Genomic DNA, 20,932 nt, shown 5'->3' on the forward strand with positions numbered 1-20,932 from the left:
ATTGTCCTTCCCACTCCTGCCCGACACCTCGCCGGAATACTCAAACATCTTTAAACCCCAAACGTCTTTAACCCCCAGCCCGCCAGCCTTCCGTGTGTCGCCCTTCCACTGAGGCGGCACTTTTTTTATGTCAATCCTCGCCGCTAAACAGCGGTTTGTTTAAAGAAAAAAATAATTAGGCTGACTCGGCAGTCGGTGCCGTTCCGTAAGGACCCAGAGGGAATGATATTTGGAGTAGAGATTCATTGGTGCTTTTTGCGTGCATACGTGAGGGTTTTAATACTAACTTGGTTTCTAAAATGGATGAATTAGGGTTCATCCAAAATGTGCCTCAAAAGCCAAACAAAACTCAAAGCATCAGTGAGACGAGGATTAACTCCACGACAGTGGTTTTGTTTAGTTTTTTCCACTGAGCTCCAGAAATATTTATTGTTCCCACAGAGCAGAGAATGTAATATGTTGTCTGCTCTGTTTCAGTGTTTTGCTGCTCCATGTGGGTTAAAGCAGCAATAGTTTGTAGGTTTACAGTAACATCTCAGATCATTTCCATTAGCCTTGACTCCCCTCTCACTGTGCAGACGAGTGCAGTCTTGACGTGTTTCCACACCAGGCTTTGTAGCAGCGAAGATTCTGATGCGGCGTACAAAGTAACAGCAGGCTTTTCTTGGGCTCAAAGCTGTCTTGTCCGCATATGCCCGCACGTGTGCGCGTATTTACGTGCACGCGCGCGTCGTCACATCCAAGCACACACGACGCATTGTCGGCACTCTAGCGTGTGTCACATTTCACGTTTCCTAAATTAGAACTAGTCACAACTTTTCTATATTCCACTAACATTGTTTATTTTTATTCCCAAAAAAATATTGATAAAAGGCTCAAACTTTGCATGATTAAGCTCAAACTTTGCATGATTAAATACGTAGAGGAAGTCATCGACAGTGGTGTTTCCCAACCCTTATTGAGCAAAGGCACATATTTGACATAACAAAAGTCTCACAGCACACCACCACACAAAAATATTACAAAACGTACACTGAAATGAAATTTCTCTGTTTACTCACAAATTGACCTACTGAGTGTGAAATCCGGGGGCCTGTCAAGTTGAATGGATGAATGACAACTTAATAATAAGATCTTTAAGTGTACCCTCTGCCATCAGGTGGAAGAGCATTTCATTGTTCTGTCTGTCACAATATGTCACTAGCATAGATAGATGAACAGAAATAAATTGTCTGGAGTAAATAAAACCATATATTTCACAGAGGTTGGGAATCACTGAGCTAGAGGGGCTTGGGAAGGACGTAGTCATAAATGCGAGGTTTCTTTGCGACGTTCGGTTGCCATGCTTCCTGATTAGAAGGTCGTCTCAAACGTGCATCCAAACAATGAAGTGGAAAGAGAGTGGGTGAAAAGTAAAAGCGACAGCGATGATTCAGGTCAGAGAATGTGGAGCAGGACATTTTTAAAGCCTGGCAGATAATTGATGGGAAAAAAAGTGCGTCCTACTCTTTTTATTCTTCTGGAAAGCAGCGGCGTGGTGTTTTGCCCTCCGCCGAGTCTTCTGAGAGCAACTTTTGAAGGTCGTTAACGAGGTGGCAAGTAACGAACGAGAGCGCCTGCGATGTTCTGCGGTGTTCAAGTGCTTGCTCGAGCACGGGGGAGGCCAGTGCAGTACAGTCAATACGACACTCACACCTGCACCGTTGATGCATTTGCTGTTCCCATCGTGCATCAGAAAACATTTGGATGGGACATTACGAGACGAAGCGCAGGAATTTCGAACAGACATTTCCTCAAAAGGAAAAGAGGTAAGAATAAGAAAGATAAACAAACGGAAATCGTCAGATGAAGCTGCAAACGGGAATCTTGTCCCAACTCTGACACGACAACAAAAAGCAACACGAGTGCTCACGCGCTTTGAGTGTTTTGGATTTTGGGTAAGCACCAGAAAGCATTTTTTCAGATGTGCAAGGCTGAAGTGATGGACACAATGTTTGAAAGAAAACAAAAAGAGGAAAATGACAGCCATTCTCGATTCCGCAGCAAACAGACGTACTGAAGTTCTGGCTGGTGATCCAGTTAAGCAGCTGTGGAATTGAATAAAAAAATGCTGAGTGCATTTCTCTAGCTGTGGGCGAGTCCACTGACGCCACAGCCGACGGTGTTTGTGAGGAATTGTGATGACTCAAAAAATGGAATTGAAATTACATTTGATTTTTGTTGTTGTTTTGAATGAAAATGACATTTTGTTTGGAATGTTACGCTTTCACTGCATTTGGCAACAAATGGACCTTTGACTCATTTAAAAATATGATTTATGGCCCTTTAAGATGTGTATTTGAATTAGAGCAGATTAGGGTTAAGGTTTAGGGTCAAGGTTCAAGGTTAGCGTTACTGTTAGATTTCTGGGTTTGCCAATCATGCCTGCTCTTCGCATGTGTGAGAAGACGGGAGGACATTAAGATGGACTCTGGATACTCTTTGTCAGGATTAACCGCTCATTGGTGAACTTGTAAAAGCCTCAACGAACTCCCTCGCAACCTCACCACCACCGTGGTGTTCACTCCACACGGTGCATCCAGGTGTGAAATGTGGTGATCAACGTGAGTTTCTCCTAATGATCGCAGCCTCTCTTCCTTCCGTGGCTTGCCTGCCTGTATAATTCACTTGCTTATTAAAGCTGCTTCGGCACGCGGCGTGATAGCCTTGGACGCGTGGCGTGTTTAAATTCTTCTTCCGTGCGCCCCTGCGAGTGTTTTTATTCCACCCCGCAGTGTGCTCCACACATTATTAAAAGCATTAATCACCGGGCTCTGACGCCTTGTTACACACTCACACACTAGGTGGGGCAATTTGGCATCCACAGTGCTACCAAGTATCCGGAAAGCCAGTAGAGGTTGATGTCAGGGTGTCGTTTGAATGAAAAAGCGAGATTCCACAAGGTGGCGTTGACTCGACATTTTGACTTGTTGGCCCTTTTATCGCATACAGCTCATCGTGAGGGATACGTTCAGGAACCACCCGCAATAGCTTAAAATCTGATCGCACCCGCTTTAAACACATTAACGCTTATTAAACACACTTATTCACTGCTAGCCATTTTCCAAGCAGAGTTCCCCATATTGCCAGCCGTTTTATTACAAGGCCCCCAAAATATTGTGTGCTGTGACAATACAAGTATGTCGAGACAAGCCGAGATTTGTCCCTAATGTTTTTCTACTCAAAAGCTGTGCTGATTTCAAATCCAAAGTGACGCAATGCCGCCATCTACAGGCATCTGTTAGTCATTACAGTGGTTTACAAACCGGAAATTCACAGACAAGCAGGGCGAGACCATCTTCCATACCTACCCCTTGAAAAGCGTACTTGACAACTACCTTAACCATAAGCCTGAGAGCCAATCTTCAGTTTGTAAATTCCTGGTTTATCCACGTTTGAATCCCAGAAATTCCTCCGGAGAGTTTCCAACTCTGAAAACTCCCAGAATTTTTCAGTCCTAGCCCTGACGTCGACACTTGTTTGTTCTTGCAAAAAGAAAGAGCAAAATGTGCACGGAATAATTGATGTTGCTGCCCTGCGGGCGTTCCCACTCTGCTGTTGATAAGCGACCTCTTGAGCTTTGCAGCCTTACTCGTCTTTTGACTGGTTCCTCGCACACCTCGCAGAGTGCTGCCATCTCCGGGGGAAGACATGCCCGTATGTCAGCTACCGCATCATACTATAGTGTTTAAATATGATGACAGATGGATGCTGACAGGATACATGACTCCATGGTGGACTTAAGAGGGTTGAACTGGCGGCTTGTTGACCGCCACAGTTTTCACTGTAGAAAGTAGCGGAAGTTTAACTGTAGCTATGCTAAACAGGGTTTCCGTGCATCTCTAAAAAGACGGAGAGGCTTACGGCTGAAGTTAATGTCCCTAGAAAGTGAAAATAAATGTCTCGGAAGTTTTACACACCATAGAGAATAGTGTTGTCAGCGGTCTTGCTAAATCTGAATGATTCAAAAACTCGACAATTATATAAAGTGAGGCTCCAAAATTGTGAAAACTCCAGCCTTTCTCGCCGCTCTTGAATGCTGTCGGCGAGTCCGCTGAATGCGCTCAAAACCATAAAGCGGACACGCACTGAGCCATAGCTAGCTGGCTAACTGCACGTCAAAGGAAGGCGCTCAAGTTGTTATTCGGTGGGGAGGGGCGACTCATGCCGGGGTGGAGGTGCGTCACTGGACCCCGTTGTAGCCACAGCCCCAAAAAATCAGGACAACAGAAATGGTGAAAAACTGTTCAATGGTATCACGCCACAATTTCTCAGTATGTTTTCCGCAATTAACTTCAAACATGTCAAATTGATTCGGAAACGAATCTCTGAATTCACTTTACAGGGCCTTCAAGAATTACGGTTTGGGGTTATGGTTTAAGATTCCAGTAAAAGTTCCACCTTGCCTTCCGAGAATAACAGATGTGCTGTATCTCTCTCTCATCTGCAGGTTTTCCGCAGAAAGGCGGTGGAGCTGGGTGATAAACTGCTGCCGGCATTTAAAACTCCCACCGGCATCCCCTGGGCTCTGCTCAACCTCAAGAGGTAAGACCGCCGCGCGAGGCTATTCTGGTACTTGATCAGCGGTACGACAGCAGAGCCGACATTTAGCCACCTGTGCTGCCTCTCATACAGAGAAGCAGGTGTAGGGTGTTAAACTTCATACCACCAGTTTCCGGGGCTTATTTTATTTCTGCAATTGCCCGCTCTGAAGCTTTTGATGTGAGCTAATCGCTTCGTTAACATGGACAAAGTTTATTTCGTCCAATCCTATACCACATCGTTACTCCGATTTTTCTTGCTAAATTGTAATCCGGCTCGCGATCTCAAAAAACGAATCCTAGAAGAAAACTTGAAATAACAAACTACACTCGCCAATTTTTTCGGTCAGTCTTTCATTCATTTTGATTCGTTTCTTCTTTCGACAACACCCAATAGTAAAGAGAACAGTTGTCCTCCCTTTTTTCTTTTGTTTCTTTGCAACCCCCGGGCCGCGGAGAGCAGGCGGCGACCCAACACATGGCGATTTGTCAGGCGCTCATTGAAATCCCAGTCGTCGTGGGAAAAAACGTGCCGTAACAAATGAAGCTCCTCGGTGTGTTCACACGGCCCAACTAGCGCTGCATGAGAAACGCCCCCCCGAGGGTGGAGAGTCGCGAAGATTTTAACGGTGGTGGAGATCCAGATGTGACTTCAACCATCGGCTCATCATTCACCGGGATCCGCAGGAGGCGTCTTTCGCAGCTTCTTTTCGATAAGCCTTCTATAGCTTCTTGAAAGCGATCCACTCCGTAAACCCGAACATTGATTGGCGCTGACTGAGAGAAAAATGCAGCTTAATCCAACCGATCGACGCTGTCGATGTGCCACGGACGAGCGTGGTTGGCCGAAGAGCATTCCCCCCTCACTCGAGCATACTGAAAAGTGTGTGTGTGCGTTTAGAGCGGGAGTTCGGTGGGTGGCCTCCTGCAGGGTTAGCGTCTCATGGAAACTATTCAGTGCTCGTTATCAGCTGTAGCCAGAGTGGCCTCCATTAGCTTGCAGCCTGATAAAGCGCTCTCTGCAAGTTCACTGTACAGTCACTGGCCGTGGCGCACCCCGCGAGATGCTTATTGCCAACCCTTAACACCACGACAGTCGCAAATGTCTTGGGATAGTCGTCTTTATCAATTAATGAATCAACCAGAAGTTGGAAGTGAAATTGTCCCTGAGTTTGAACTGTTGATCCAAGCAAAACATTGTGGTTTGGACCGTTGAACTTCGCTTACGTAGTATCCATGTTGGTCGCAAGCTAAGAAGAATGAACGTCGCTTTGATGAAAAGAAAAGACTATTTCTCGCAGTTCACTGCTGAAGGCTCTGGATACATCTGTGAAGCCGTCAGCATAATCTTTTGAACTTGTCCCAAAAATCAACAGGCACATCTGTAAGGTAAACAACATTTATCCGTAAAATAATACTTTGCTGCCATTAGCTGTTTAACCAGGATGCTACAAATGTGAGGACTTGGCCAGTTAAGCCAACACAACAATAGACTGTAGTGCGCCTGGATCTGGATGCAACAGTTTTTTTTCCACCCAGATTGTGATCGTAATCACGCTGTTTTCTCATCTTGATACTTTTGCTCTGCTATCTGTATGCTACATAAGCGTGCGTCGTTTGCTCGATTTCCTGGCGTCACTTTAATATGCAGGATGTAAACTTGAAAGGCGCAATATCTGAACAAAGAAATGAATCTCAAGGGAGCGCAGACAGCGGAAAGCGTGTTAAAATTTTGGCGGATTTGGCGACAGTCGATAACTTAACAAAAGGACAATTGTGGGAAGGCCTTTTTCTGTTCCAGCCTGAATGTTTGATTTTGTTTGGTTTTGAGTCGGGCGGACGAATGTAATGAAGTTGGACAGTTTTCTGTCGCTCTTTGTCTTCCTCTCAATTGCTCCTGTAAAAAAAAAAAAAAAAAAAAAAAAAAGTCACTTTATTTGACAGATGTGCTCCTGCCTGTGACTCGCAGCTCGGCTCAAAGGCTGAAGCAATCAATGCTCAGCTCTCGGGGGCTCGGCGTTTGATTAATAGGCCTTAGACGCTGAGTGGCTGCATTAGCGTGGCCGAGTGGGCTCGTGTCAGAACCTCAGCCGGCCCACTTCAGCGCTTCGATTTTCCGTTGTACATGCAATAGACTGATTGCATTAACATTTTTAACAAGTTAATAAATACAAAAAGTTGCATATACATTCGAGTTTTACTGTGGGAAGTCATGTTCAAAATGTATTTTGTTGAGCTCGCTTCGACCAGCAGGAATTTAAAGGTTGGCAAACGTTATTGCTATTCCCGAGAAATGATCGCAACGGCGGGGTTACATTGTCCCCTTAAATGGTATTTTCTGGATTGCGTCTGATGTTCCTGCTTTGTCGTTCTTCGACCATCTCGGTTCCACTTGTTCATCCGCCACCAGACAAACCACGTCAAGTGTTTTCAAGCCACACTTTGACAACTCTAGTGTAGCGCCCAGGCGGTTTCACGCGGCCGCAGGCTCAAACCCCTGGACAGCTGCCATGATTTAAAGTCTCTAATTAAGTGGCTAACTGTGAATCCATCTCCATGTTCCCTCTTCCTCACCCCAAGGAGGAGGGTTGCCATAGATTTGAAGCCGGCGAAGAAAGAGCTATTGTGAGAATAAAAGTGGATGTAGAAGCGAGAGGGAAGGGGGGAATCTATCTGGGCCAACAAACGCTTCATCTCTGAACGGGAGAGCGGGAGCCCCTTCCGGAGGAGTGACAGACGTGTGCTAATTTATGGAGATGGGACGCCGCGCACTCCGTTTTTCCAGGTTAGCAGGGCGCACCGGGTGCCCCTCGGCTCGCCAAGGCGGGGTGTGATTGGGCATTTTAAGCATCTGGAGGTGGGGGGGGGGGTGGACGCCCCACGTGAAGGACGAGCTGTCATACACAAAGGACAAACAAGTCATCCTATGCTTTAAAAAAAAAAATTTAAAATGAAAAACGCTTTGATGCAGAAGGCCTGGAAAATTGTTCCATCACAGACTTTACAGTAGGACAGGAAATGTGCCAGATTCACCTGCGATAGGCGAAAATCTCCGATACGGACAGACCATGTTGAAAAAAATAAATACAAATTTGTAAATAGTTTGACCCCTCCCAAATGCTTGAAACACATTTAGCCCCATTAAAGCACGCATTCAAATTATTTGCACCTGTTCTCCCTTTTGTTGTGAAGAAAGTGGGCAGCTCTCAGATAACATCACTTTGAGGAAACCAAAAGAATACCCACTTTTGCACAGTTCTCCAAGAAAGAGGCGAAGTGTGCTTGCTTCAAGCCGTTTGTCACTTCCAGTTAAAATTGACTTCAAACTGAAAAAGGAATGAAACATTTAAACACCAAAATGTGAAGAGTTCAAGTACAAAAGCAGACATCTTGTTTCTGAATTGAGTAAAATGAGTTTTCTTCATTTTGGTTCCAGGTTGAAGCTAATCATTTTTATTTTTAGGAGTATTGTAGTATTGTATTGAACCGGTAATATGTATATAGCCATGAAGAGGATCATTTTGAATGAAAAGGTCTTTCAAACAGGTCTTAACGTCATTTAACCACATAACCAGACAACCGAAAGACTTCATCTTGTGGCAACTGCGGGTCATGCAGAAACCGCATAAAAATATGCGGATAGGTGCCAATTTGTGAGTTTTTCAGGTTAGGATCCACAGACCAAAAATTGTGAATGGTGACCCATGAATAGGTGGAGGTTCACCGTATACATTGGAGCTATACTTTCTGCCAATTCTTTATTTACTTGCCACTTTTCCATTTACGCGCCTTCTGCAACGTTTGCCAACGAACCGTCATAATTATAGTCCATGCCCGAAGAAAAAGAGGAATTGAATCCCACAGTGAGGACGTTGACTGAAGTGTGACTATTTCACTGACTATTACAGTTCAAGGTCTATTAATAGATACTGGTCTTTCCCCCCCCCCCCAGCTTGCCGCATTTCATACAGAAAGCCGACACATGCTGACGAATGTGAACCTTCTGGCTCGGCCAATGAACTTTTAAGCCCAAAAGTTACATTTTAAAGCCTTTTAAAAGTGACCGTGACGTTTGGTCGCTTGTGGGCTTTTTTTTTTCTTCTCTCTTTTCTGTGTGCAAACTCGATAGCTACCAGTTGTTCTCCGTGTTTAAAAAAGAAAAGAAAAAAAAAGAGCGTCAAAGGAAGCCTGGTAACTGTTTGAGGAAGATAACAAGCTCGCTTCGTCGCTCAACTTTCCTGCAGCCGAGGTAGAAATATTTTATCTAGTCTTTGAAAAAGTCTTTCCTTAAGCACTTTTGTAGACTTCAAATGTTTTGACAACTGCCTCTTAATTAGCTTCCACTTCTTCGTAAATGCCTCTCGCATTGTTCCCGACACGGCTCCGTCTGGCTGGTAACATCCCCTTTCCGATGTTCCACCATTTTTCTCTTGTCTTAGTTCCGAGTGAAAGGCGCCGACACGGAGACGTCCAAGTCCACCCTCTCTGATTTGTTTCTCTTTTTTTTTTGTCTTCCATTTTGCGGCGTGTCTGTGCAGCGGTATCGGTCGCAACTGGCCGTGGGCGTCGGGCGGCAGCAGCATCCTGGCCGAGTACGGAACGCTGCATTTGGAGTTTATGCACCTCAGCAAACTGTCGGGGAACCCCGAGTTTGCGCAGAAGGTAGGAGGCCACCGATTGGAGCGCTGATTCATCTTAAGCAGGCTGTCCGAGTTCCGCCGTTTAAAAACTTCAGAATGACGCATTCAGAGGTCTTCAAATTCCAGACACAATAAACTACATCGTTATATTTCCATTGGAAATCTTATTTACGGTCACTCTACATATGTGTCATACTTTATGTAGTGTATCAAAAGATTTCAAGTTGAAATTTCTTCTGGGTCTTTTTTCATAGGTGATGAACATCCGCAAAGTTCTGAATCGCTTGGATAAACCTCAGGGACTGTACCCCAACTACCTGAACCCAAACAGCGGCCAGTGGGGTCAACGTAAGTACTCTTCAGCGCCACCGTCAGGCAACAGTTCCCCACCAAAAAAAAAAAAAAAGGCATTTGAAGTGTTGATTTGTTGGTTTGCGAGTAGGCAGTCTATAACATTGTTGTGTCTTGTTTGTCGTTCCCGTTTTCTTTCTTGCCCTTGAGAACGAAGGTTTTGCTCACGCCTTAAATAAACTGCAAAAAGCTTGATTACCTGTTTCACTAGTTTTACACAGTACAAGCAGTTTCGTGCGACGCAAATGTGAGGCACTCCTTGCTGGCCTTACTGGTGTTTACTCCGAACACAGCGAGAGACATAAGAGCCAGTGTCTAATCTGCACATTTGACACGTCGGATTGCTTTCAAGCGGTCCAGTTTGCGTCTTTCAAGCGGTCCTTTTTGCAATTCAAACGGAGTCCAACATCATCGTCCTCCCGATCCGCTTCATCAATACTTGAAAAGACTTTGTTTTTTTATCAAGTGAATCTTCCTTGAAAAAATGCTCCATCTTTATTTCAGCTTCTCAGAGTTGAAAAGAAATTTCAACAATTTTTCACGCCTAATTTTATGCACGACGGCGTTGCTTCAAATAAGAATATTTGTTTCATCTTGTATTAATATTTACTTCTTTTTTGTTGCTTTTACTTTGTTTGATGCTTAAATGTGGACCCGCACCTCTTTATCTTACATTGAAATATTCATCACAAGTGCGTCTGTTGTTCTACTTAGCATTTAGCCAAGCGTTTTATACAAATAGAATCAGATTTTTTTTTTTTTTTTTTTAATTCTGGCTCCAGACGGGAACTTTCAATCTCAACAACAACAACAAAAAACAGCTTTAATGCTTTTTTGGCTGCAGAAAGTCCTTGCATAATTACCATGAAAATGCATTTGCTGCATAATTTATGACCTCAGGGTGTCTCCCCCCCAAAAAAAATGTAATCAAAAATCTGGATCTTTATGAGCCAATCGTCGGCAGTGTAGCAGCTGCAACTGTCGCCTTTTAAAGAGCATCTTTCGTCTTTGGTTTGTCAAATGTTTCTATCATGCTCTATTTCAAGCATCTGTCACTCTCGCCGCGTCTTTCACAGCGCACTATGGCTGAAAATGGTGTGTGTCTGTGTGTGTGTGTGTGTGTGTGTGTGTTTGTGCAATGGAAAAGCGCTATAACAAGTACAAAAGTGATGTGAAATAGGCTGACACACAGGTTCCATTTTCGTGATGGCATATTTTCTTTGTGGAAGAAAAAATTAAGTAATAAATGCAAAATTGTTGTCGGAGAAACCGAAATATAAAACTCAATACAAAAACGTGTGTTAATATTTCAGCTTTTTTTTTTGCCTTAAATAAAGTTTTAGTTTTAAAATTAAATATTAAAAACTCAAACATTTTATACCAAAGCGAAAACCATATTTTTGTTTTTTCCAGATATTTTTCTATTTTATTGAAAGTTTTCTCTTAATTTTGTGATATTTTTTTCCCAGTTGTTTTTTTTATACTGGAAAGGGGACAAAAAGAAATGTTTTTTTTTGCATGTTTTTTTGCTAGACAGCGACCATACACAGCGTTTACAATGAGCACATTTTTAGTAAAACGCATTTGCTAACTTTTGTATTTTCTTTTCTGATCATGTCATTTGCTGACATTTCCTTTCACACTACACACTCACACACACACACACACACACACACACATACACGGTCGACGTTGCTTTAAGATAACACAGGCGGTCCGGCGCCGTGTGTGTGACGGAGCCGAGACGTCAGTGTCATCCGAGAGCGCCCGCGAAGGGTGAGGAAGAGGTGATGGTGATGAGGTTGTTCATCCGGACGGCTGTGTTGCAGATCATGTGTCGGTGGGCGGCCTGGGTGACAGCTTTTACGAGTACCTCCTCAAAGCCTGGCTCATGTCTGACAAGACGGACGACGAGGCCAAGAAGATGTACTATGACGCGCTGCAGGTACACGCACACACACACACGATGTCGTGTTTATAAACACACACAGCGAGACTCCTCACACACAAGCGCGTCTTCATGTCTCTTTGTGCTCACTTCAACTGAAACTGGAATGGCGCAAAACAAACAATTGTCAACACACACTCACGCACCCACATTTTTCTGTTCTTTGTCATGCAAACACACACACAAAAACGTCTTTCTCGACCACATTGTGGAATTTACGGGGACCGCATTCCCACTGAAACTGGAATGGCGCAAAACACACAATTGTGAAGAGACGCAGACATTCTGTCTGTCTTACATCTTCACACAGTCACACGCATCCTCGTGTGACTCGTAGTCATTTCTTTTCATTATAAAAGGTGCAACGGTGGTGTCGTTGTGGTTCCTGTGCTGATGCATTGTGGGAGTCAGAGCAGATGGCGGCCCGCTTGCGTAGCGTTGCATAGCCGAGCGCGGCTGAACACAACACACACATATTTGCATGACAAGCCCAATCAGATTAATCTGCTCAAGCATCAAGTGAGACACACACACACACACACACACACACGCGCGCGTTGTCAGCGCGGCATCTTGAACGCAACATTAATCTTGAGGAGATGCTTTACCAATAATCCTTCTTGAGCTTGTGGATTAAAAGTGATTTATTTGTCGAGAGGAGCTGCGACAAAGTGGATGAGCATCTTCGTCAAGTTGGCTCGTTTTAAAGGGCCGGCGCAAAAGCAATCGCACACAGTGCTAGCTTTCTTCTATACACCATTGACTTTTTTTTTTGTCTTTTCTTTTTTTTTCAAACGAAAATGGCTGATTTCTTGTGAATTTTGCTTTTGGGTGGTTTTACTCGCGATTGACATGTCTACCAAATTTCATGTTGCTAAGAATTGGCTGAAGGTTTTATGGGGAATGACCATTTTTTTCAGTTCTTCACAGTTTTGCGTTGCCCACCCATCTAGTATATGAAATTGAAATTTGGTAGAAATTGGAGGAAAATCCTGTAAATGTGGTACATTTCTGGTTTATTCCCGTTTCCAGCAAGCCCCCGTTTATCACGGGGGTTTGTTCCTGACCTCCTCCGCAATAGGTGAAATCTGCCAAGTAGTGACCACTTTTTTGATTATTTATACATATTTTAAAGATTTATAAACTTCCCCATACTCCTATTAAGCTTCCCCACACTCCTGTTGACCTTTACCATACTCTTATATACCCTTTCTTTATTCTTAAACACCTTTCTTAAATATACAGTAATGCTCAGTAGAACCGTACACTCTACATTTTATTCCTCGTAATATATTTCTGTGGTTTTATCTTTTTTTTAATAGTTTTAATATTTTGAGCTAGGATGTTTTTACTTTACCACCCAAAAAATTACAGTTTACACTCAAAATCCCACAATATGGCAAAATAATGCGCGATTTGAAAACAAATCCACAATGCATTGAATCCACAATAAGTGAACCGCAATTTAGCGAAGTTAATTCCCACGGAAAATGTCCAACTTTGAAAATTCCCGGAACTTTGCAACAAGCCAATCATGAGTAAATTGAGCTTTTCTCGCTCCTCATTTCATTTCTGCGTCGTCCTCCTCTGCAGGCCATCGAGAGCAGCCTGATGAGGAAGTCGAGCGGCGGCTTGACGTACATCGCCGAGTGGAAGGGAGGCTTACTGGAGCACAAGATGGGTCACCTGACCTGTTTCGCCGGCGGCATGGTGGCGCTCGGTGCCGACGGGGCCCCCGGCGACAAGACGGGGCGTCAGATGGAGCAAGCGGCCGAGATCGCCAGGACCTGTCACGAGTCCTACTCCAGAACCGGTACTTGGACGCCAAGCACGTCCCGTCCAGTAGTGACGTTTCCGTCCTGAGGGTTCTGCGCTTTGTTGTTTAGCTTTAAAGCTGGGCCCGGAGGCGTTCCGTTTCGACGGCGGCGTGGAGGCCATCGCCACGCGGCAGAACGAGAAGTACTTCATCCTGCGGCCCGAAGTCATCGAGACCTACATGTACATGTGGAGGTTCACTCACGACCCAAAGTACAGGGAGTGGGGCTGGGAGGCCGTCCAGGTGAGTTACCTTTTACGTCACTACCAATCACAATGGTAGAGAGTGGGGCTTTTTAGAAAAGGAGAAAATAAAGATGAAAACAAAAGGTTTGAAATACATTTTACATGATCTGAAATTGAAAATAGAATTTTCTATCCGATATGTAAAAAATTGATGCTCGCACTAAAAAGGTTTAAAATGTTCTATACAATGGTGCCCCCAAAACAAACCTGCAACAACATTTGTAGCGTGTTTTTTTTGAATTACAAAAATAGCACTCTACAGTATTGTACTTTGTAAAAAATATAGTAGTCATAACATTATTCAATAGAATTTAAAGCGTTGAACAGTTTGTGCATCATTATAATTCAATGGACCTTGTGCTGCTCCTCCTGGTGTGCATACTTTGGCCACTACGGGGCAGTGTAATACATACTGACAGACTACGTGAAGATTTGATGATGAAACACAGAAGACTGATACAACTAAGTATATTAATAATAATAATATTAGTCGTTTTTTCACAGAGGATAAAGAATATCTTCCAGTAAGTATTGTTGTATGTGTTGCGAGCACTCGCCTTAATATACAAGTTGTTTAAAGGCGTAAATTACCACAACATCGATGCCAGTTTTGTTAGCCTATCTGTGGTGTTTTGCATTGTGTGTTAGCATTAGGCTAGTGGGCTTTTGGAAATCAAAGTGAAAACCCCCCCAAAAAATCAAAGCCAAAGCCCGGATCTGAACCCTCGACCTCAGAACTTTGATGCAAAGGTTTTAATGGCGCTTTCACAGTGCTGACTACATAAGCTGTTTATGATTTTTGAAAAAGGATTCATTTAATGTCGTGACATTTGAAACCCCCCCCCCGTCGTGCAGGCCTTGGAGGAGCACTGTAAGGTCGAGGGAGGCTACAGTGGCGTCAGAGACGTCTACGCGTCCACGCCAAACCACGACGACGTGCAGCAGAGCTTCTACTTGGCCGAGACGCTCAAGTAAGACGCAGAAGAAAACAAACACGGGCGACATTTATATCAATTATAGTGGAGGTGAACTGTAAACACATTATTCAAAGACTGAGAATCCTTCAGAAGTTAGAAAAGGTTATCCTAAATATATGATCAAAAAGTGTTATATCAAAAATATGAATGTGACATTTCCTAAAAATAACTATTGTGATATACTGTAGAATTGCGAGATCTAATTAAAGTAGCCATGTAGCCATCTTGTCAAAGTGCAAAAGCTGTGTGACCTTGACAGGCCAAAGAATCTACGGTATTCGGCGAAGATGAAATGATTTTGGGTTTTGTGACATTTTCAGTTTTTAGGTCATTAGGTCATCATATCGTTGCTGTTGGGCGGAGATTTCGTATGTCCAACTGTGGTCAAGTTCTTATTTTTTCACAAATCAATTCTATTGGTTTGCCCCCACGTCGTCTATTACTATGAAGTAATTTCATGTGTTGACAACAGCCTGGGAAGAAATCTATTCACTCTCTTGAACGCTCAGCTGTTTTGAGCAGTGTTTTGAAACTCCGCCTCTTCCCTCACTCTGCGGGAGCCGCGCGGCATTATGTCGCCTCAAGATTGGAAGTCTCGATGCTTTTCGACAATAACGAGTGAAAATAAGTAGGTCGGATGCATCTTTGAGTGAGGTTGTTTGGTTCAAAATGGAGGGGTGTCATGCTTCAGTGCAGAAGGTCAGCCACAGAGTTAAGTTTGTGTGCAGGTTCATTTCTGCTCATTGGCTCGAAGACCTGCGACGAAGACTTTGGGGAGATGACGTAACCGCAGTTGTTTGCTTTTGCGAAGTATTAATGGATTTCCGTGACTGCGTAAGCGCAGACTTTGATGGGGACGGCTGCCGACGTGTCCTACCATTTTAATCAACGACGGTGTAATAAATCAGCATTTTTTTAAAGCGTATTATTTTAGCGATTGAATCTTATTTTGAGCCGTTCTATACCAATTTGAACGATGTAGTGTTTGGTAACTCAAGCAAGATGGAGTTGTTTTTTTTTTTAATCTGAGAACTATTCAAGGATTCTGCCCGACAGCGATGATATGTTTGCAAACATTACATATTTTGTATACATATATTACAAACTTCCATATCATTAGCCTTTCATTCTATTTTTTCTATATTTTTTATATATTCTATATTTTTTTTGTCGGGCTATTACGCTATTAAGATTACGTTACGTAGTTGGATATGGTCCATGCATGCGTAGCAAGCATTCCGTAATGTTTGTACTTGACAAAACGTTCCACATGCAATGCATCCCGCGCAGTAACGCTGCCGTTGCTTCCCAGGTATCTGTACCTGCTGTTCTCCGACGACGAGCACATCCATTTGGAGCACTGGGTGTTCAACACGGAGGCTCACCCTCTGCCCGTCATCAGGAAGGAGCCACCGGAGCGCACCAACGAGGTGGAGTAGAACTTCTGGAAGCTCGTGCAACCTGTCCAAGGTTTGGATTCCTCCGGACTGGAAGTCGACTTTTCTTTACCTTTTAGTTCTCGGGCGGGATCAAAGCCGACTTTGGTCTGTCGCGTCTTCTCTCGGGTATTTATTTTTTTCCACCACTCAGCCGTGGTCCAGTTTTTTTTCCCCGGCTTCCACGACAATTTTTTTTGCGATATCTCGGACGCCGTCTTCGGCGCTGGCGAGAGGATGACAAGATGGACGACATCCCTACCGCGTCGTGGTTGACACAAAAAGCCTAATTTGGCCTTCAAGAGGCGGAGACAGGACGTTTGCACTTGCTGCCCCGCGACGTCACTTCCTGTGATCGTGTTTACAAGAAGACGCCATCTTCGACTTGTTTCAGCTTTTCTTTTTACATTTTAAAGCTTTTACTTCATCAGCGTAGCATTGGAAGGCACTTCAAAAGCAAAAAAAAAAAAAAAGGGGGGGGGGAGTTAAATTATTACATTGATGAAATAATTACATATCCAGATAGCCCTCATCAATACTTTTAATTTGAGGTATGACTTGATGCTAAAGTGTCAAACCAACAATGTAGCATTGTGACGCTAGAACTAGCGTAGCCTGAGATTTGCGTCCAAAAATTCTGCCTTCACAACGGAGAATAACGCTCACTTTTCATTGACTCTTTGTGAGAATTATTCATCATTTCTTATTTGATTCATCAGCCATTTTGTCTGTTTACATTTTATTGCGTGAGTAGAAACAATATTGGAGCGCTTCCATTTTGACACTTTTTTGGGAACGTCAATGGGTTCAAAAACTCACATTAATGATGGAGAGGCCTTAAAGTGTGCTTCAACCAATGACATCATGTTTGCAACGGCAGAATTATTGGACCGTGGTATCTGGAGCAGCTGTTCCTAATGTTATGACCAGGCGGGTAGGGCGTTTTCTTGCTGTGTGAGACCTCTCAAGCAGACGTCAACTAGTCTTTGAACCTCACTGTTTCAAGCGTTTCATCTTTCCCAGGCCCACTAACAGAGTCCCGCTTGTACTTTTTTCATTCGGAATCAAGCAGCTAGTCGCCCAAACCGTTCTTTTAGATGTTTTTCTTCATAAGTCTTCAGCTGCAGCACGAGAAAGGCTGTCAGACCACTCGTCGCCGTAGCGAGTCGACGCCGCGTCCTTGTAGCTCTGCTGGCGGCGACGCTGCGGTGGGTTTGACGGACGCTTGTCGGGGCGGCGGCCGCGTCCCCGCGACGCCTCGCCCCAAAAGCCGCTTTTCATCTCGTGCCTTCGCTTTGAGGCTGCTCGCACAAACGAAACCGGCTGTGAAATATGAGCGCTGTAGCTTTAACAGGGGAGCGGGTGCAGTGAACCCCCGTCCGTCGTCTATGGCGGGATTTCATCTTTCGCGGGGGTTACACTTCTGACCCACACCGCCGATAAATTAGGGATAGCGTTATATTTAAAGACCAGAATGGTGGGGGGCATGGGGGCTCTTATCTCAGATTTTGGCTCCTTTCTAAAAGCGATGTATCACGTAAAAGCCACTCGTATCTCAAGTCACCGCTTCAATTGGAAAGATTATTTAAACACACACAGCAACACATAAAAGGAGCATACAACAATACTCACAAGTGTACAGCACTGGGAGCAAAAAATGATCATAATAGAAGACAAAAAAAATAAACACTGGACTTTGTGGTATTGTGAGCATTTTTCATGTAATTCAAATAAATGCTCTAAATGAAAATAACTCTTAAGTCACAGTTAATGTGAAAACCCTTAAACACATTCACGTCGAAATTCTGCGATATAACGAGGAACACCGTACGACGTCAGAGGCGCAGGCAGTTGTTTAGCTGGTGGTGTGCGCCCCCTCCCGGCGGACATGGTTATTAACCTGCATCGGAATGGCTGCTAAGCAAGTGTTTTCCTGTACTACACTGACACCCAGCGTTGGGAGGGCTCCATTACAGCCATCTGTACAGTGTGACGCATTTCCGGGAGTTTGTTGGTGGCAACCCAATCTGCACGGCCACTCCGCTTCGACAAACAACATTTATGATCCCCACAGCCAGAACGTAACATCCATTAAAAATACTTTGAGCGTAACACGTCACTTGCTGAAATATGACCCTTTCAAACCAAAATGGCCGACTACCTTTGCGTTTCACAGCAAGGGTTCTGTGCTGCGTCCTGTCATGATGAACATGCGTGCCGGATTTGGTGCCAGTCGGCCGCACTGGTGCCGGATGGCAAAATATTTATTTTGGAACCTTTTTGCGTGCATTTTATGTATGGATTGGTTGGTTGCAGATTGGGTCCCCACGAGCCTCGTGGTGCCCCATCCAGTCCATGTTCGCATTTACTCTCTGTACAACACTGACACCCAGTGGACAGAGGGCAACATAACAGCCAGTTTCAGACATTGCCTGGAGCTGATTTTTGTATTTTGTATTTGTATTTCTTTTTTTCCCTTCAATTACTTTTTAAACACGAAGACATGACACTGGGAGCATTTTGTTTCAATTCAACTCGTAGCTTCTTTTTTTTTTTTTTTTTTTTGGATCACTTGAGCAGTTCTCACATTTTGGCAACTCTTTCGTGAACTGAGTAAAGTGTCCGAAGTAAGTGATCATTTTTACTCTGTTTACGTCATCAAATGACGCACTTCGTTTAAAGGACCCCCAAAAAAACCAACAGCAACGATCAAACCGATCAGATCGTGAATCAAGGATGTTTAATTTTTGCGATTTATGTTTGTGATTGTCATGTTCGATTGTGTTAATTTATTACTACTGCTACTGTGTAAGTGTGTTATTTCTAGGAACAACAACAAACAACAACGTCAAAGAGGAAGCAACATATTCAAACAACAACATAATCTTGGATGGACATCGAAGGGTCAAGTTGGTTGTCAGGACAACGTGTGAATGTACCACCCAATGTGAAGTGAAATAACTTTCATACCTTTTGTTGTTTATTTTGACCTTTTTTTGTCTTTTTAATTTTTTGGCCAATTGTATTTTTATGTCCATTTCTGTTTTTCTTGTTCATTTTGGTTCTTTTATCTTATTTTTTTGTTCGTTTCTGTTACTTTTGCATTTTATTTTATTTTATTTTTTTTTTTTTACTTGTTACTTTACTTGTTTCCTGTTATTTTTTGGGCATTTGTATTTTTATTGTTGTTATTTTGTTATTCTTTTTAATGTGTTTTTCTTTTGATATTTTTCGTCCATTTTTGTTAGCTTATTTTATTTTTGTCTGTATTTTAGTTTTTTTTATTATGTTTGTTGTTTTAAATGTCTTTTTGTGTTTTTTGTCATCCCCCCTTTTTTTGGGAGGATGCTTCTTATGTTTGTATTTTATTTTTACTGGTTCTCGTTCTGGAGAGGACAATAGCATGATGACGTATCTTCATCTTGGTCGTCGTCTTCATTCGTATTTGATTTCTTTTGTTTGTGTTCTAACTCTTTTTATTTTTCTCTTTTTCTGTTGGTCTTCCGCTAAGAGCAATTTTTTTTTTTTCCCCCTGCCAAACTTAATCACCTCTCTGTAACCCAAACATAATCAAAACATAATTGATGGCCATAAATGAAGAATAAATAACACATGACAACAAAGGTGTGGGGGCGGGGGGGACATTTTACAACAACAACTTTTGTTTCCTTTTGTTTGTAACGATGAAGTTACGAAAGATAAAATGTCAATGATAGAGGAAAAATCCACTTTGTGGTCCAAAGACACTTTTCACTGCGTTGGTGATTTGAGTTTATAATTAGTTGATGCTAATTGAGCATATTTCTAGGGGAGATATATGTGACAATCTGGAGGGGGGGGGGAAGAAAACCAAAACCAACATTGCAGTTTCCAGGCTGCACGCCAACAAAATGGAAAGTGCTGACGTCGCACGAAAGTTGGACTCCCAAATGATTTTCATTTGATTCAGTAGTTCAATTCAAAAAGGGAAACTGGCACAAAGATTCCGAAAGACACCGAGAAATCGCTTTCACAAGTCCGATTGCGGCCTTATTTTGATGGGGAAATCTTTTCAAATTGGGATTTTATGCCAGGATTGGAATATTTAAAACAAGTTTGGCGTTTTTGAGATGAAGGTAGCCTTTCAAATTCAGCTTTTAAAAGCGGTTCGGGTTTCAGGACAGGTTTAGCCTTTCGAGACTGGCGGCTGATGGTTTTAAGACCGGGGATAGGGTTTCAAATTGAAAGACTTTAAGGCCTTGATGGGGTTTCAAGACAGGGTCGGGGTTTTTAAGACTTTTGGAAGTTTTCAAATACTGGTTTGTCCGAGCCAAGAAAAGTCGGATGCGTTTCCATGTGCTCATTTCTAGATGACAAATCATTCTAATTTGTTGCGATGGTGAATTTGTCTAGCTGTAAGATATAATGAAAACTGAAATTATTATTCACATTTCATTGTGTGTGCGTGTAGTGAATTAGCTGTGAAATGTATGACCTTCACTCTTTTGAGTTGAACTACTGAATTCAATGTTGGATTTTCATGCTTTTCAAATTGACGGAGATCAACGTGCACATTTGAATGATTTCGGAAAACGTACGTGACATTCAGTTTCCCAAAATATTTGACGTGTCGGTTTTGTTGCCAACTCAGTTTGATGAGTGACTTGTATGATGGTTAATATTTGGAATATATCTTTAGTTCAGATGTGAACATTTGGCGAGGATCATTCCAGTTTATTTTCATTTGTGGACAAATGTTTTATGATTGTGTTTTGAAAAAAAAAAAAAAAAGATAATTATTATTATTATTCCTAATATTATTGTAAATATTGGGTAGTGGCCAAGAAGCCGCTGGACATTTCCCTGGAGATTTGTGGATTCCAATTGCGCTGCAGACTTTTTTCATAAACTATATTTGTTACACTTCTATAGTCAACAATAAAAATGAGATTTTATTAGG

General features: G+C 43.0%; 1 protein-coding gene across 1 annotated transcript in view; it reads left to right on the plus strand.

The window, feature by feature from the left end:
- man1a1 (mannosidase, alpha, class 1A, member 1) overlaps nucleotides 1–20,932 on the plus strand; it is a 70,012-nt gene extending 49,080 nt beyond the window's left edge. Inside the window, exons 5-12 of the mRNA XM_061704419.1 lie at nucleotides 4,490–4,584; nucleotides 9,119–9,242; nucleotides 9,475–9,568; nucleotides 11,401–11,516; nucleotides 13,113–13,332; nucleotides 13,406–13,578; nucleotides 14,436–14,551; nucleotides 15,870–20,932. Coding sequence (XP_061560403.1) covers nucleotides 4,490–4,584; nucleotides 9,119–9,242; nucleotides 9,475–9,568; nucleotides 11,401–11,516; nucleotides 13,113–13,332; nucleotides 13,406–13,578; nucleotides 14,436–14,551; nucleotides 15,870–15,996 — 1,065 coding nt within the window. The 3' untranslated portion in view covers nucleotides 15,997–20,932. The remainder of the gene's footprint in view (nucleotides 1–4,489; nucleotides 4,585–9,118; nucleotides 9,243–9,474; nucleotides 9,569–11,400; nucleotides 11,517–13,112; nucleotides 13,333–13,405; nucleotides 13,579–14,435; nucleotides 14,552–15,869) is intronic.

Source organism: Phycodurus eques, chromosome 18, assembly GCF_024500275.1.
Source record: "Phycodurus eques isolate BA_2022a chromosome 18, UOR_Pequ_1.1, whole genome shotgun sequence".
Lineage (NCBI taxonomy): Eukaryota > Metazoa > Chordata > Actinopteri > Syngnathiformes > Syngnathidae > Phycodurus > Phycodurus eques.